The sequence below is a fragment of the Cavia porcellus genome, unplaced genomic scaffold (assembly GCF_034190915.1).
Source record: "Cavia porcellus strain 051 isolate PalLab524CR breed Dunkin Hartley unplaced genomic scaffold, mCavPor4.1 scaffold_27, whole genome shotgun sequence".
Taxonomy (NCBI): domain Eukaryota; kingdom Metazoa; phylum Chordata; class Mammalia; order Rodentia; family Caviidae; genus Cavia; species Cavia porcellus.
The window spans coordinates 50,772,375-50,790,735 of NW_026947510.1; the positions used below are offsets into that span (position 1 = coordinate 50,772,375).

Below are 18,361 nucleotides of genomic sequence, written 5' to 3' on the forward strand. Positions count from 1 at the left end.
TATTTGAGTAGATGCATGTTGATCACCACTTCTCTGTTGATATCTAACAACAAAACTATTATAACGTTTCTCAAAAGCTCTTACCTCCATCTTGAAATTTACTTAATCTTTCAAAATAGGATGACATGGGTGCCTGTACAATATCCAGGATGGCCAGGAGTGTTCGCGTCAGCCTCAACAACTCGCTAAAACTATAAAATCCAAAGTAGATGAGATTCCGAGCCAGGTGGACCACCTTAATTTCAAAAAAGGAGAGGGAGATGGTGGAAAAGAAAAGAAGCATATCAGGAGTTGAAATGAGCACCTTCCAAAAACAATCTCAGGTATTTCTAAACTTCATAATTCTCTAAAACCCCAGGAATTAAAATTTTTACAAAAGCCATTGCTTAAACTGTGATTTACTCCAGCCTGTAACTCATGCAGAGGATGCTGGCTACTTTAAAGTGGATAAAGAAGTTTACACTAGAATTGTTTACTTCTTAATGAAATACTAACTCACTGAAGTTGGTAGGACACCTCATAATAAATGGGTAAATTACTTTACTAAATATAATTCATGACATTTCCCCAGAAATGTAAGCTCATTATTCGTATATATGTCTGTAGACTTCTGGATGCCTCTGGCCATATGAAGTCTGAGTATCATCCAGCCACAGTATTCCCGGGCTCCTGACCCCTATTAACTATGACACAATAAATGTTTGTTGGTTTCTGGTATTGTTCTTTGGAGTAGCATGTCACACATCAATAGGTAGCTAATATAACAGGTGTCAAATAATAGCACAGTCTCTCTAGTTTGGCAATAAATCCCCATAATAATAGTACAATGGAAGTATTTTAGTTTAGTTAAGGACACTAAGAAGCATTGCCTCCATGAAAATGAAGTATCCAAACATAATATAAAGTCTGCAAAACTGTCTTTCTTCAGTAAATATAACTAATAAAGCCTACATATATGAAATAAAAAATCAGGAAAACAATTTCTAATAGATAATTAAAACAAACTATTTTATTGCAAAGTATAATCAAAGCTTCAATCTATATTTAAGCAATGGTCCAGAAAAATCTGACCTTCGTGAACTAAACTACCCAGTTACCAAAACATCCTAAATAGTAACAGAGGAACATTTTGACAGGGAACATTGAATGACTTCAAGAATATCTGTTTTAAGATACCTCAAATGTCAGTTTGTTTTTCTCCTTATCACCAAAAGGAAAAGGCTGGTTTACAACTTCTTTCAAGTATTCTTCAACAAATTCCATGGTCAGCGCAAATGTCCTTTTCATGTCATTTCTGGTAGAGTCTGTGATAGAATCATACCTAGAAAGCCAAGAAGACACAACAAGTTAAATTGGTTTTAATCACCTAAAAAGATGAAAACTATTATATACAGTCTAACTTCCAGGCTTGTAATCTTGAATGAATGTTTAACTTTTTACATGTGACATACGCATCTATAAAATGGGTCTATAGTGGAATGAGCTAACACCTGACCATAAATCAAAGCCAGCCATAATATCAAGCATTCACCAAATGGATACCCATTATTATTTCTGTACTGGCTTCTAAAAAGAAGTTTCTATCTGTTAAAAGTAGTCATTGTAACCTCCAGAAAAGTGTATCCCGTTTGCACTTGGAACAATGAACAGTTTTAGTGATAAAACCCAAGTGCTTCTGGATTTCATTTCAAAATTAAAGATGCCTGAGCTTAAGAACACCTACTCCATGTAAAAAGCCTTGCGAAACATTTCCAAACGTACTCATGAATCGTGATCTTTGTGGGGATTTCCGTCCAGAGCCTGGCATAGCGAACGGGCACCACGGACTCCTGGGGATCACGGTCCACGTGCATGTGAAGCATGAGGCGACAAAAAGATGCTCGGAGGTCAAAGGGCAGACTCTCATCCGACACGCAGCGCAGGATCAAATCCACAGACAGCTGTGTAGAAATCTGGTTGATGGCCAGGTACTGGCGATCCAAGCACATTCTTGCAAAGAGGTTTAGCTGGTACCTTAAAAATGTTAAACACAGAGCATTACTTGTCTTATCTAGACAGTGTGCTTAAACATCTCAGCACCAATCAGGGACTCTGTTTAATGATACCTGCACTTCTAAGTCTTTTTGACACTGAGTGTAATTGTTCTCGAAGTAGGTCAAGTGACCAAATGACAATGCAGAGATGAAGCAGCCTTTATGCCCCTTCGTTATGACTTATGTTACTTGCTGCAGTGACAGATCTCTGGAGGACAGTGTCACTGGGCTCTCAGCTTCCTAGGATTACAAATACACTAAGCCAGAGGGCCAAGGACAGTGGCTCACATGAAAGCATCCTGCTCCCTGAGCTTTACTCATCTGGGGACTCTGGCAGCTACACACAGCTCCCAAAGCACCGTGATGAGTCCACTTGGCACTGGTACGTTGGACTCTTTGGCTCTGAGATTGAGAATCAGCTTCACTTTTGTTGCTGTAAGTGAAGACACCAGGGAACAAAAAATTCCCTGCAGTTCTCTGATTCCTGCAATTTGGGGTCAACCTGGCCCAAGCAAGGGCTTCTCTCTTGGTTTTGTATACCTTAAACTCAAAGATGCCAGGCAGGTTCTTGCTCCCAATATAGTGACCAGTGTATTTAAAATGCCACCTTTTCCCCCAAATTCTGGGTGTGTGTGCGGCAGGTGCTTGGCACATAAGGGCACTGTACTCATCAGAATGTGCCGGAGGTGGGGCCTGGTTGGAGATAGATCACTGGAGGTGACCTACAAGGATATCTTCTAGTCCCTTGATCCTCCCTTCTCTCGGCTTCCTGGCTGCGACCAAGAGTTTAGCATCTTTTCCTCCACCATGAGCCTACACTATGTCATTTCCACCTCGAAGCCAGCAAACCATTCACTGAAACCACGAACCAAAATAAACCTCTCTCTCTTAAATTGCAAAGGTCAGGTACGTTGCCTCAGCAATAGAAAAATGACTAGGGCAACCAACCACCTTTAGCGGACTTTTATAACTGTACACCAGCTCCTCTGAAGCCCCAGCCCAGCACGTATTCATTGCCACATTACACTAACCTATGCTGAGCTACCTGAGGCCTCAGCCCCAATTCCACCTCTCCATCTGTGACCTACATCTAACTGGTCTCTCCTCCAATCAATAACAGGAACAAATCCCATGCTCCCCACAAATTTCAAACTAAGTAGAAAAATCAGGAAATAGCAAATAGTATATGTGGAAAGCACAGGCATTAATATTCATCTTGAATATTTTAACTCCATTTCAGCTACCCTAGTTCTGATTGTTGTAGCTTAGCATCACTGACGCCATCTTGAACCCTGCATTTAACTAGTGTCCTATATTTGACTCAGGAGAATGGAAAATTACTCATAGTACAATCCCATGAGAAAAACAGAATGAGCTGCACCCACAAGAGAAAAATTAACCTGCTCAACAAAGAGGCAGGATACAGGTGTCCACCAAAAATTAATGTAAGATTCTAGCTACATTATTTCCAACAAGATGTCTTTTTTGTGGTTTTCTGTTTTAAAAGCTTTGTAACTTTCCAATTCAGTGCTACTCAGTGGGACTCTGAAACAGGGGTCTCTCAACTTAGCTAATTAAATTTCAAATTTATCAATTTGGCTGCTTGGATTCCTATATTGTTCACGAACCCATTTCACAGATGTGACTTTAAATTTTCTGCTCATAGTTCACTTTTAAAGGTATCTGAGAATCAACTCTCATGAGGATGGGAGGTGATGAATTTCTACAATACTCAACCTGTAATAGGTAAGAACTTCTAAGTCTGCTTTGGTGCCTTCCTTTGCTTCTTGAGCCAGATGTCTGATAGCTTTGCCATGAGGTTCCTTGTTGCTATCAATCCAGTACAGCCAAACCTCTTCTTCATCAATGTCATCCGAGAGGAAGGAGGTCTCCATGGGGTTGTCTACTTGCATGGAGACCAGCCTTGAAATCAAGAACACATGCAAAAATCTATCAAGAAGCATACTTTCAAGTCTAAGATTTAAAAATGCAATGCTTATTAAAACAATGAATAGAAGACAGATGTCTGCGTTATCTTACTTAGTTTGGATGAGAATGTCAGCATTGCCAGGACTCAGCATAAATTTACAGATAAGCTCCTGAGTGACAGGGATGGCGGTGGTATTAGACACACACAGATCTGACAAATAATCCAAAAATCTGGCAAGAGAAAGAAAAACTAAAGTGAACATTAAGACAAAACATTTTACAAAACCATCACAACGAAAATGCCAATTGGAACAGAACAAAAGAAATTTCTTTTAACATATTTTAATATTATTCCCACACAACATTTTTCTTAGGTGCCGTCTAGTGTGTTATTAGACACAAATTAAAGGATTAAGTCTTTTTAACTAATAGAAATCTTATTTCACACAGGAAATGTTTGCTTCTGTTTGTCTGGGGCCATTAATCCCACAGCACGGTGACTTACGTTTAAAAAATCATTTATCTGTCCTAATATGTGAGTCCCCAGAATTGAATAGCAAAACAAAAGCAGACCAAAGCCAATACTGTCCAGAGTAAAAAAGGTCTATAGACAATGCTCCAGCAAAGCAATCACGTCCTGGTCAGGCGGAAGGCCCCTTCCTGCCCTCTAGCATTTATTGCTGTAGTTTGGTAAGAAAATTTGATCAAAGTGCTTGGTTTCTTTGCATTGATTTCTCCCAGGTAAGACAGCATGCTGCAATCAAAGGAAAACCAGACACCCTTCACTTTGCATTGTATTTCTAACTACTAGGGTATTCCTGGGCAGGCTGCTCTTTGGGCTTCAATTTGTCTTTTCTCAGAGATAGGTAACATAGCTCAGTGCTCGAGTGTGTGTTGAATATGCTTGGGGACCTCGGATCGATTCCCAGCACCAAACACCAAATAAATAATCAGTATACTTCAAGAGAATGTGCATTATGTAAATAAGATGATGCATGTGAATATACTTCAGAAACCATATATCAAATACATTTAAATATAAATCTAGAGATTATAGCTCAGTGGTAGAGCACTTACCTGCCTCGCCGTGAGGGCCTGGGCTCAAAGCCAACACCAAGAAAACAAAGAAACAAATAGGTCCATAAAGGACTATGATCTCCCACAAGGTAATAACTCTTTATTATAGGTAGTTATTATGGGAATAAACCCAACACAGTCTGTCCACGGAAGTCAGCACTACGCAAGAATCCTAACTTTTAACTGTTCTCCAAATAAAACCGAAAGCTGCCAGCCCCCGTAGAAAACAGCACTGCGGGAACCACTTCGAACCTTGGCTCTCGATTCCTCCTGAGCAAGCTGACGAATGTTTCTATTTCTTTTGCAGTGATGTGCTTCTCTAGTAGTTTTCTGTTGTTGTGCAACAAAGCTGTGATGGTATCCTCTGCCAAAATATCATAGCCAATCTGGGACTGCATGATGCAGAAATTCGTAGCGATGTACTCCTGCGAAGAAGCAAGACTGTCAGGGCGCTGCCCAAGATTCCGGAGGTACGGCTTCCATGAAGACCAAGGTGCAGTGATTTATTCAGCACAGGTAACTCACTAGAAAATTTTTTTTTCCAAAAGAAAAGCAGGGAAATCTTCCATGCATAGAGCTTTTTGAGGAAGCACATGAAAACATGCATGTAAATCAAATCATGCAAAAGAATTTTGTTCCTAGAAATGATTTTTTATATGGGTATTCATGTAAGAAGAAAAAACAAAAATTATTCTAATTGACATAACAAGTTTTTACAACATGGTTACTTAGGATTTCATCAGCCTCACAGAGGTCCTGCTAACTCTCACTGAAAGTCCTGACCAAGGATTTTGACAAAATTAAAAAAAAAAGGAGAAATGACTGCCTGATATTTTATTCATAAGGCACAAGATCTATGCTAAAACCTAAAGGTGAATTTGAGTTGATTTCTTTCTTGAACGTATACTACAGTGATCTGTAAGATCTTTTTTTGAGAAATAATGGTAAAAATTGAGCACATTTCTCATCATTAAAAGCCTTCAAATAACATAATATAATTAGCCGTGTTATTAATCAGATCCCTTCATCCAATAAATCTTATCTAAAAACCTCAAATATTCCAGGCACTGGGAAGCTAGGGATACAGCTGCATGAAAGATTGATGAATTCTCAGAAGCTCTGCCTCCTACTGAGACAAACAGCAGTGAATGAGCAAATAAACACCATCATTTTACACACTGATAAGTGATATGACACAAGCAGAAGGATGGGGAAAAGTGACATTAGATGGGAGATGCCAACGAAGTGACATATGAGCAAGAGTGGAAATGATGATAAGAAGCAGCCATGGGAAACCCTGGAGAAAGCTCCCTGGCTTTAGTAGAAGTAGCAGGTGCAAAGGCCCTGGGGTAATGGAACTGAGCTTACTGTAGTCTATAAAGAAAAGGTAGCCACTGAATCCTGTGAGTTGTGAGCCACGGCAAAGGGCAAAAATGTTATTCTAACAGCAAAGAAAGGTCACTTTCATGCATTATTTCATCTGCTTCTTATATTTCAACCCACTGTTGTTCGTATTTACCATTCTATACTCAAGTAGCATATCTCCTACAGTCACAGAACTAGTGGACTTAATCCTTCCATAATTAAATGCTTCCCCTGTCTTAGAGATTCTCCTTGGAAGTGTATTTGTGTTTCCATAATGGCAGAATTTATTGGTTAGAAAGTGGATTTCACCTTAGGTACAGTTTACTGGAACACATCTATTCCTTGAAAATGGTATCAGTTCCACAAATCTAATTATATTCCCAGCAGCATCTGTGTGGCCTTTCAAAATGATGGCTTTGTGCATTGGGTAGCTAATTAAGTAAAGTAAATGTCTCCTGTTAGTGTGTCATTTTAAAAATCTATATTGATTTACACACTTATAAAACTACTGTAATCATATTCTGGTGTAAGGCAAACATCCAAGATGTTAATAAATAATTACATTAAATTAGAGGTATTATCAAATTATATAAATAATAGTAAACAGAAACTCAATTCTAAAGACCTGGAGAACATTAGAACATTATATCATAAGTGACTTCTCTGTTAGAGCTATAAAATACAAGCAAGTGTAAAAGAAAATTAGGTCATTAAGCAAAAATGTAGGAGGTCTTTCTGCCTATATTATAGAAATCTTTTTCTAAAACACATCAGAGCGCTGTGTTATAGATAACACAAAACACTTAATTCAATAGAAATGAAACACAACAGTTTCTCAGTTATTGCTGAGATGCAGTTACAGCATAAAGGAGAGAGTGAGGGGAATTAAAATCCGACCTTCAGTGGACTCCAGGGACCCTTTGTCCCTTTGTCAGCTCAGTGATCTACCTCTCAGGGAGAGGAGAGGAGGCAGGAGATCGCCCACAGAAAGTGTGTGTGTGTGTGTGTGTGTGTGTGTGTGTGTGTGTGCGCGCGCGCGCGCGCGCGTGCATTCAGAGCAGAAATTATGTGCATATCAGCATACTAGGCAAATCTGCAGCTAAGACTAAGACATGGGGGAACTGAGCACGCCAGACCTGGAGAAACCAAGAAAGGACATCAGCAAACACAGGGGTGCCTGGACTCCACAGGGAACCAGCAGAACAACCAAGCCCAAGGAGATGGGGCACTGAAGCCCTGGCCAGGCTGCAGAAATGAAGGACAAAGCTTCAGCACCCTGTCACAGCAGTGATCCACTGCGCCTGGGCTTTCGGGAAGCTCTGCAGAGCGGTGGATCTTTCTCTGTAAATTTCATTCTCTATAATCCAGTACTACTTGTACGAGTGGAGTGACACCCTGTCTGGTCAAGGACAGTGGCATCATTATTTAAAATGATAGCTTTGTGTGCTAGGTACCTGGGTAAGTAAAGTAAGTCTCTACTTCTAGAATTACCTATTTCTACAATTTGCTAATTAATATTTTTGCACCACAGTGGTCCATGGATATTGGAAACAGCAGAAAACAAAACCATCTGGACTCAGGAAAGAAATGAAGACAGGGAAAATACACTGAGTGGCCTCACTCCAGACCTCCACCGAATACCCTGGCCCCCTCATATCAGTACTGTTACAGGCAGCTGACAGTGTTATAAGCAGTCAGACAGGGCTGGGCCCTCGAAGCAGCCAGTGCAGAAGACCAGACACCTTGAAACTGTGAGGGAAATAGACACCTCCTCCGTGGGCCAGACCTCAAGACAAAGGATCAAACAAATGCACCCACATACTTCCCAAAGATAAGCATCAGGGATTGATAGGCTAAATGGGTCTCTGTCACCCTGAGGAAGCCAGGAGTCACCATCCTAACCCCCCACAGGAAGAGTCACTGCTCTTTATGCATGCCCGCTTGCTGCATGACTGGCTTCCCCATTGATGTTCCCGAGTTAATCAATTTTACCTGAACAACTGGTTGACCATGGTTCTGTCCCGCCTCAAGCCCACCTTGCAAGCTCCCATGTTTCCCCCACCTGAGACTGTCTCACTTTGTAATTTTGCTCTATAATCTATAAAGTCCCTTGAAATGACAGAGTCTTTGGCAACACACTTGGGACCCTTTCTGTCTCTCTCTCAGACAGAAGCTTTCTTTCTCTCAGTGAGTATATTCTGGTCCTAACCTCTGTGGTGAAATTCATTCTTTGATTTTAGAGACTACAAACTCTACCAGACAGCTGGGAGGGTGGGAGTTTCTTTCCCCAACCCTGACTCTCTGGATGCCTGAAGGTCTGTCAATGGACCCTCCTGGGACTTAAGTTTTTGCCCTCAAAGACAAACAACTTTAGTGAACTTGCAAAGCATAATTCTAGTGACACCGTTTTCAGTTGGAAAGAGACATCTATCACCAATCTCATATTAGAAAACACTTAAGAATTTGCTTACATTACATCTCTTGCTTCTCTAGTCATGGTATTTAGTTCCTGATTATTTTATACATTCTTTTAGACCTTTCTTAAGCTATAAACAGAATCTCAAAGCCAACATTTTTTAACATTCTTTTCTAAAGCAAAGCTTTTCCTTTCTTGCCAAAATACCTTCAGGCTCCTGAGAAACAAGTGTGCTGACTCAGAGCATGAGTGTGTGCACTGAATTCATCCTTACAACTATCACCTTGGGCGGGGTTGGAAATGCAGGTCAGTGGCAGAACACTCTTGGGTTCAATCCTCAAGAATCTACTGCCCTTCCCCCAAAATAAGCAGCCTATAAACCTGGGCAAGTTAACGTCACCTCATCTCAGCATCAACTAAACTGAGTTAATTTCTAAACACTGCTTAGCTGGATACAAAGAAGCACTCAATAAATACTGAAAATGTGCTCTTCCCTTCCGTGGAGTAAGAGGAACCTGCATACCCGCGAACCAAGCGATAATTAATTTTAAATGATTTTATGTAAAACATTTACATTATTGAACACAATGCAAAATATCCTGGATTTTTTAAGATGAGATCTGACAGACATTCGATTAGCCTCTGCCACCCTTAAACCACCTCCCTAGATCCATCTCAAAGGGCTCCAGATACTGTGAGGGGGAGGGGGAAGGGACTCAGCAGGAAGTCGGGGTCTTTACTTTATTAAACATCCTCAGCCTGTGCAAGGCGGGCGCGGGGGGGTGGGGGGGTTAGGGTTAGGTTATGCTATCTAAGCCTGGTTTGTAGCCAGCTGATTATGACTAAAATCTCTGCAAACCATGAGTTACACAAACCTTTCCTTCTTTCATTTTGAGTGTTGGTTTTGCCTCAGCAATGAGAGAAAAGTAACTAAGACAAATGCACGTGTTACATCTTTTCCATCAGACAATAAACTCCTAGGCCCATATGTAGCAGAGCCATACCTTGCAAGTTTGTCAAGCCAATAAAAGGCTCATTCCTCTTTCCCTAACAGATCCAGCACGCCTCCTGCACAGCAGGAGCTAACACCATATATGCACTATAAGCCCTCACGACAGCCTCGCCCAGTGACTCATTTTACATGGAAGAAGAAATAACGTACATGAGCACAAAAATATGTACGGATCATCTTCTTCTGCGCTGCCAATATTAAACAAGTCATTAAAAGGTGAAATTTCCCATTCCCGAACTTTCTGTCCTTTACAATTGCAACCAGAGAAGCCTGCCCATGCTTTAAACAGGAAGCCGAGTTAAGAGCAGGGCCCCTCTGACCTGGTTTTTCCTGTAGTCCTGCTGTGAGTGCCGCAGCACCCGGTAGCAGAGCCTCAGCATGTACTTGTAGGGCGCGTATCGCTGGTCGCCCAGATCCTCCAGCCTCAGCATGGGGCCCTCTCCCGCTTTCTCTTTGAAGGGTGCTTTCAGAATTCCAAATACCTGTCAGGGATACAAAGAACCAGAGTCTCAGGAACAGAGGTGCGGGCCTTGCAATCTATTTTAACTGTTGTACAAATAAGAACATGCACTCAAAAACATTTTTATAACGTTCAAGGAGACATAAGATAAAAGGAGGAAAATACTTAGGATGCAAGAACATTGTACCAGGAACAGTTAAAAAACACTGCCAGGAGAGTTTCCTACACTGAATAACAGGAACATTATTTAAATAAAATGCTTCATTATAGTGAGGTATTGTATTTCATTAAAATGAGAAACATGAGAATGTTCAACAATACCAAGTTAAATATAAATATATTCACATAAACTCAAATACAATTTCTATGTGGTTTTTTTTCTTCTGTGGCATTCTGTAACTTTCCAAAATCAAAGTAATAGGAACAGAACATTTGCTTTGTATGTGAAAATTGCATCAGAAAACTGACGCTAAATATTGCCTTTACCTCTTTCTAGGGTCAGTTTAACAAGAGGAAATAATAATTCTAAGCTCATATGCAGCCAATATCAGAGCACCCAAGTACACCAAGCCTCTTAGAGTTCATTTGCTGTTCAGAATGTGCAAGAAAAGACAGGGCCAAACCAACAAATGTATCAGCAGCACTGCAGTGTAACGAATAAGGAGCTACAGGAGCAGGTGGCAGGAGCCAGGTAGCCAGATTCTTATAAGAAAGTCACCAGTTAGCAACGTCTACTCTGCGTTTTAGAAAACATTAAGCAATATAATTTTCAGCAGCAAACCAGAAGGTAGCATCACCTGCACATGAGCTCCTGGGAAGAGTAAGTCGCCATAAAAGAATACTTAGCCAAGGGCCCGAGCATTACCACAGGAAAGCAAAGTGGAACAGAGTTGGCCTTTGGAGCGCATGAAATGTAACCCCTTCTCTACAATGATTGCACAGTTACTAAACACTGCATTCTGTAGCACTGACATAAAGATGTGACATATATTGGCTAAAATGTCAATATAAATCGTACAAATTTCTGGAAGTTCTTGAAATCAGAGAGCTTCTATGCAAGGATTGCTGATGTCAGAAAAGACTTTGTTTTGCTAGATTTGTAACCTCTTCATCCATTTGAGAAAAAGTAGGACTTCTATTTGCAGACAGCTGGCTACCAATATTAAGTACCGAACAGCTGTTTTTCTTTCCCAACTCAAAAGATCGTGTTTATTAATAAGATGATTCTTCTTATGTTTCAGTATCTTCTTTGGCTCTTAACACAAAAGTGAATAAAGAGAACACATAAGGGTAGGCATGTGCATATTATTAGGAAGTGAATCCATTTCATGGCATATTATGAACACGTTCAGGAGATATAATATTGGATTAGCTCTAAACTTGCCAAGAAAAACATCTAGAACATTGTGCAGAGCATTTATACACTGAAGAGCAGACAGCCCTATTTTCTTAAAGAGGAAGAAAGAAGTAGATGGAGTATGGAAAGGGCACTTTCCAAGTTCACCTGGAAATTCTATCTAGATATTTATCTTTCTTTCTTTTTTTTTTTTTTTTTTTTTTTCTGTTTTTTGGGAGAGGGGTACCGGAGATCGAACTCACTACTGTGCGCTTGCAAGGCAGGCACTTACGCTGCTGAGCTAAATCCCCAGCCCCTAGATATTCATTTTTCCAGAACAGTTTCTAGAGACAGTCTGACTCTGTGGGGATTTGGGGGGTCCTGTGGGAGGTACCTTTAGGACGCACCCTCTTGATGTCTGCCTCCCAATATTCACATCCTTCCGGAATCCTCTCCTAGACTGTGGGCTAGGCTTAATAAAGAAATAATGACCACCGGGAAAGGAATTGATTGGTTTACTTGTGGGAATACAGCTAACACTTCACACTATAGAACCACAGTGTTAAGTGCCTGAAGAAACAGTAGCTTCAAAATAGCCCCCACCAAGGAATCCAGCAGCATGGCAGGATTTATCATCTGACCTAGGTTCAAATGTCATCTCTATAGTGAAGAGATTCACATTTGCTCTCTCTGGATGCTAGCATATTCACAGGGAAAAGTGGAAGTCAAGATGTCTTTGAGGATATTTTGAGGTTCTAATGATAAAATATACAAAAAATCACCAACACAGTGCTTGGCACTTTACTACTCAAGAAGTACTAGCTTCCTCTCTTCTTTCTATCAGAGGTCCATCCCAAAACCTGGGCTTTTAAACACCATACAAATATTAGACCGTCATAGCTATGTTACCACAAAATATAGAAAGAAACAACCTTGTTTTGCCTCCCATAAAAAATCCCTAGTTGGAACAACATACTTCCATACCTACTCAATACGGGCTGCAGAGGGAAACAACCTTTGTTACAGGGATGCTCAACTCCTTCTAACCAAACACAGTATAAATGATAGGATGTTATATTTACCTACCACTTCTGTCCGGTGCCCTGTCTAGCACTCTCTTGGATCCCTCTCTGCTAAACAAAGCAGGATCCCTTGCCTTGATGTGACCCTGTGAGAGACTCCAGTAAATGAGCTGACAGTCAGCAGAGCTTCCCCCAGGCTCCCCTGGGATGACTGCAGACCATGGTCCTATCCGGTAGCTTGACTGTGGCTCAATGAGTGACCTGGAGCAAGAACCATTCACCTAAATTACACTTAAGATTTTTAAGCCACGCAGACTGCATTAAGTGTCTCTTTGGGGGGTCATTTGTTACACAGCAATAGATGTCTACTGCACAGACTTTCCTGATGCTCTAATTCAAAAAATAAAATATGAAAATTTAATCATAGGAAAAAAAAATTCACCTGTGCCAAGATGTTTTGTTCCCTCATTAGTTTTTGACGTTCTCGGTTTGGCTTGGTGATAACCACATCCAGGACTTCTTGTCCATTATTAGGCACATCGGCGACAAAGAAGATGAGGTCCTCCAACAATTTTGTCACAAACCTATCATAAAATGAAAAAGAAAATTTGGATTTTTTTCATTAAACTTAAGAAGTAAAACACTGGAAAGTTTAGAATACTTTATAAAAAGTTCTTTCGTCAACTAAAGACAATATTTAATGAAGTCAGTGTTTACCTTAACCTTAACAATAATATTCCCATTTCCTCAAACCTCTACTGACTCCAGGTCTAACCAAATATTACACAGCAAAGCTCCAGGAGCCCCAGCAACAGATGAGCTCCTCAGACAACACCACCAGGTGCTTCTCCACGACTTACTGGCAAAAGCAGACTATTTCTGTTAAAAAGAAAATGGTTATTCGTCTAAATCTCTACATGCAAATTTTACTTTTTACTATTAGCTCAAACTAATCTTTGCAGTCCTTCAATTTACCTATTGGATAGCACAGAAAAAAGTTACACGACCTGTGAATAGAGGCAGAGAACACCAGAGTCTTGGAGTGTTTTAGAAAATCAATATTCTACATTGTTATAAACAGGATTAACTGTGGTGATAGTTCATTTGGTTGACTGGCTTGAGAGACGCTTAGAAGACTCGTAAAGCACGCATGTGGGTGTGTCTGGGTGGGTGACGGGGATGTGACTTTGAGCACTATCTATCTGGTCCCCGGCCCCTTCCCTCTATGGCTCTTCCCATATGCACAGGTTCCTGGCTGCCATGAGGTAGGCAGCTTCCATCCACCATGTCCCTCCACCATGATGTGTCTGCCTCAGTCCCGGGTGACTATGGCCTGAAACCTCTGAAACCCTGAGCTGGGAAAAACCTTCTTTAAGCTGTATATGTCAGATACTCTGTCCCACCAATGAGCAGCTGACCAATAGAGCTATTCTATAAAAGCAAAGTATTCAAAAACCAAACACTCGGCTCCACATGTAACTCTACGTTTTAGTTATTATTATAGCTACTGCTTGCACTTCAGTGGTAGTTAATCCCTGAAGTGTCCTGGAAATTCTTCCTTCCTGAACTTTGTCTTCCTCCTTCTTGCTCTGCTCTTCCCCATTTTCTGTTTGTGTTGGTAAATGGGAGGATGGAGGAAAGATTCAGATTAGCCCCACCCACATACTGTTAGCATAATCACTCACTGCCATTAGCATGATCAGCCATTACCTTGTCAATAAAAAAAACTACAATTGAAGAGCTTCAACCATTCCAGAAAAAAAAAAGTGTGGAATACATTGCACCTGCATGCAACCCAGAGGACATGACCATTACCCAGAAGCTAGCCAGCCAGAGAGAAGGCTCAGCAGACTTGCAGGTATCATAAACTCCACTCCAAACTTCCAGGAATTCTATGCTTCATTAGCATGGCTAATTTAAATTTTAAGCAAGTATTTTGGGAAAAATAAAAGTCTAGCTGGTAAGAGCAAGACATATTTAGGTTTAATTTCAGAAGGCAACCCACAGAAATACAAAAATCGATTCACATGCATCAAAGGTGGTGTGAACCTCTTTTGAAATTGTGACTGAATGTCACACAAATCATTCTACATTCTTAAAACAAAAGACAAGCCAGGCATGGAGGTGCATGCTTATAATCTCAGCACTCAGGAGGCCGAGGCAGGAGGATTGCCATGAGTCTGAGGCCAGTGTGAACTTTAAAGTAAGATCCTGTCTCAAAAAAATAAAACATAACCAGAAAAACCAAACAATATTTTGAACTTGGATTGCTTCAGCAAACGAAGATTAAGGCTCATCTCATTCCCATCTGCTCAATGCAAGTCCAATTTGAGCATAAATATTTGCATTTTCCTTTAAAATTTATTACTATTCCTTTTCACTTACTGCAACTATAATTGCAATTGGATGTATAAGAAAGTTCAGTGTTCTGGACAACTGGAGATTATCCTGCTTCAAAACCTTCTGATTGCCCTGATAATTGGAGACAGTTCACAGAATCATGATGAAAATCCTTAACTCTTTTCTGAGGCCCCCTGTACATCAGCCCTATTCACAGCGCTCACCTCCTCCTACAATGGAAGGCCAAGAAAGCTAAAATTCTGTTTGTTTTTCCTTAATTTTGTTGTGCGTTTTTTTTGTCCTTTCATCTCAAGGATCCTAACTGTGACTAAGAGAAAAATCTGGTTTGTTTTCAGTCTAGATTAAGTGTTAAGTTTACACTGGGTGGTTGGGTCTTTCTACTGAATGCAATTTTAACTAATTTTCTTTTAGTGAAAACTTTTGCTGTCAACTTTCTGCTGGGTCCAGCAACGGTCAATAAAATATATTTTTCCAACAGATACAGAATGCTTGAAAACATATGAAAAAGCTTCATGGATAAGGAACAAAATAAGAATAAGGTGAAGAGTAGAGATAATGCTCAACCCTGGCCGAGTGACAGAGGCTGAAAGCATGTGGTGAGAAATGCAGACCTGAGAGCAGGGACTAAGCAGGACTTCTCTGTCTCTTCAAAAATCACCAGAAACTTCAGTGGCCTCATGCAGGCTCTGCTATGTGGCAGTGGGAGGAAGAAGTGGAATCGAATCGATAGGACCTACAGTTGCAGTGACTAATCCCTCCTGTTACCAGAGGTCATGAAACCTCAGTCCTCAATATCCGATCTAGCCCTCAACTAGTTGAGGGACACCAGTGGAGGCAACCCCCAAAATTTATTTATTATCAATAAAAATAACAAGTCTTGCTGGAGGTATAGCTCAGTAGCAAAGATTCTGCCTAGCACATGAGAGGCCCTGGGTTCCACCCCCGGCCCCCAATCATATGTACAATCAACCAATTATTAGCAAACTTCTCGAGAGCAACATGAAATGCCAGAAAACAATCAAATCACTGGAGAACAACTGCATAGCATATGTGCGGCCCTGGGTTCAATCTCAAGGACCAAAAAAAAAAAAAAAAAAACCACAAAACACAATAAATAGATGCAAAAGAAAGACATTCTTATTTATCATGTACGCAAAAACTAAGGGAAAAAGATTAGAGGCAATTCAGACTTTTACTGAATGAGCATTAGGAGAGCACAATGAGACATGACATGGAAGAAACAAAAGCAAATAGAGAAAGAGGTAAACTATTTTAAAATATAACTAAAAAAAACCTAGAAAACAATGTTTAGAAACTAAATTCCTCAGTAAGAAAAAAAGATGGTGCATCATAATTTGTGATGCTTCTATTCTTTGTTGTACATCAAATATAAAATAAAAATTTACAAAAGAAGCATAGAGCTGTGGTTGTGGATACCTGCTACCAGAAGGCTGGGGAGAAGTGCAGTGTGTGATTAAAGCTGCTCAGGCATCTTCCTCCCACAGGAGGAAGAAAGAAATATTAATAGCCTCAAGTTTAAAAAAGAGCACAGAGACAAAATATATGATCAGTAATTTCAGGTCACTTGCCAAAAAATGGAAATATGATCTAAGTTTCTAAACCAATAGTGGTAAAAGTAATGTGAAGAATTAGGAGAAGATAAACTTGCTTAAACAAAAAGCCAGAAAAAAAAGTAGAAGGCAAAGAAAAACTAAAGGAAGAAGAAATATGAAAGAGTCCAATATATTATTTATCAAATGCAAAGTAATTGAACTTGCAAAATAAAATACTATCAGGGAAGGTTTTAAAATCTAGTGCTCTGCAGCTCCCAGGCCACACAGCTAAGGCAAAATGACTAGAAAATCTAAAATCAAGGCAAGTTTTTAAAAAGAGGCACCAGGAGACAAGGCAAGCATTCCACCACTAAGCCGCATCTCAAGCCCATGGCACCAGGTGAATACTAAACAAAAGACAGCTCATGTAGCGGCAGTAAGATCACACAAAATTCAAGGGAAATGATGCTGCTGTGGCCTCAGCTTCCTGGGGGCTGGGGGGAGGGAGTCAGAACCACCCCCCAAGGCTGCAGGACATAGATCTAGTCTAAGACCTTCACCACCCACCGTGTTAGCACCACATTACCACATTCTCTGCAGCCCAGTGCCTGGCACACGCTGAATTAATTACACTTGTCAGCACAATGAGACTCTCTGAAGGTCAAACATGTACGCTGACAGGCACAGCACAATGCAGAAATTTTAGTAAAGGAGTGCGGGTGTCCCCTGCTCAAGCTCTGAATAGGAGGTAATATATCTCCACATTCCTTCTTTCCTCCCCTCCAACATGTTCCAAATACTCTCCTTTTTGCTGGTGTACTTATGTAAAATGAGATCAGAAATGGAACTGAAAAATCATCCAAGGTTGGGCATCTTGGAGCATAACACAGCCGCTGGGTCTCCAGAGTCCATCCCTGGGTTCAGTGAAAGCCGAGCTACAAGGAAGAGATGGTTCGAGCACACGGACACTGGGGACAGATGTGCAATACTCCCACACCTTCCCTTTGACCTTGGTTTTGAGTAAAAAGAATAGCTAATAATAACCTCATTCTCCTGAGAGGGAAAAAGTCAGAGTTGTCAGTTATTTTCAGAAAGAATTTTATATTGAATTCTAAAACTGAGAAAATAATATAAATGCATTCAACTATGCCAATAAACTCTCCTGCACTGACAGGCAGCTTTGACTACATTTTGATGGGAGATGGCTTTTCTGAAATTACTAAATTAAGATCAATAATTGCAACTTCAGACTTCTCAAGCAAAGCCATTTCTTTGTTAAGGTGTTTTTCATTCTAAAGGGAAATAAGCAGGAATTAAAGGGGGGGAAAAAGGCATTATCTCTGGTCAGTCCTAGCCCCCCACCCTCTTTCAAAGCATCTGGATAGGGTAAGATTCCCTCCACTGTAACTGGAAAATGTGGGTAACCTGCACAGAGATGCGGCCAGCAACAGGGCAGCACTCATAACAGGAATTTTTATTTGTTCTTTGCTTCAACAAATACTTCCATTTTTAGGGTGGGAGGCTTTGTAAGAGAAACTTAGTAAATTTCTGTGCCTACCTAAGGAGAACAGAGACAGAAATAGATTTATCAAAAGGAATTAAATAACAGGCAAATAAAAATTCCTCCAAGCACACTGAAACCCATGTCCTGTCATCACGCCGCTCAGATGCTTAATTATCAGAGCCCATAAAATGGGGCTTGTGGCCTTTCATTACCCCCACACAGGATTAGGTGCTCAACTGAATGCCTGATAGTTCTCAAATGTTGCTTTTTCAAAGGAAAACAGAGATAAAAAC

The 18,361-nt window shown here is 40.5% G+C and overlaps 1 protein-coding gene across 3 annotated transcripts in view; it reads right to left on the reverse strand.

Annotated features, from left to right (window-relative positions):
- Itpr2 (inositol 1,4,5-trisphosphate receptor type 2) overlaps positions 1-18,361 on the reverse strand; it is a 424,566-nt gene that overhangs the window by 286,448 nt on the left and 119,757 nt on the right. For all 3 annotated transcript variants that reach the window (XR_010043892.1, XM_063238415.1, XM_063238414.1), the window contains exons 14-21: positions 13,093-13,234; positions 10,153-10,314; positions 5,292-5,464; positions 4,074-4,193; positions 3,771-3,956; positions 1,762-2,013; positions 1,177-1,321; positions 85-235 (exon numbers count right to left, since the gene is read on the reverse strand). Coding sequence is in view for 2 of the 3 variants with exons in the window: in XM_063238415.1 (XP_063094485.1) it covers positions 85-235; positions 1,177-1,321; positions 1,762-2,013; positions 3,771-3,956; positions 4,074-4,193; positions 5,292-5,464; positions 10,153-10,314; positions 13,093-13,234 (1,331 nt within the window). In the remaining variant the exon portion in view is untranslated. The remainder of the gene's footprint in view (positions 1-84; positions 236-1,176; positions 1,322-1,761; positions 2,014-3,770; positions 3,957-4,073; positions 4,194-5,291; positions 5,465-10,152; positions 10,315-13,092; positions 13,235-18,361) is intronic.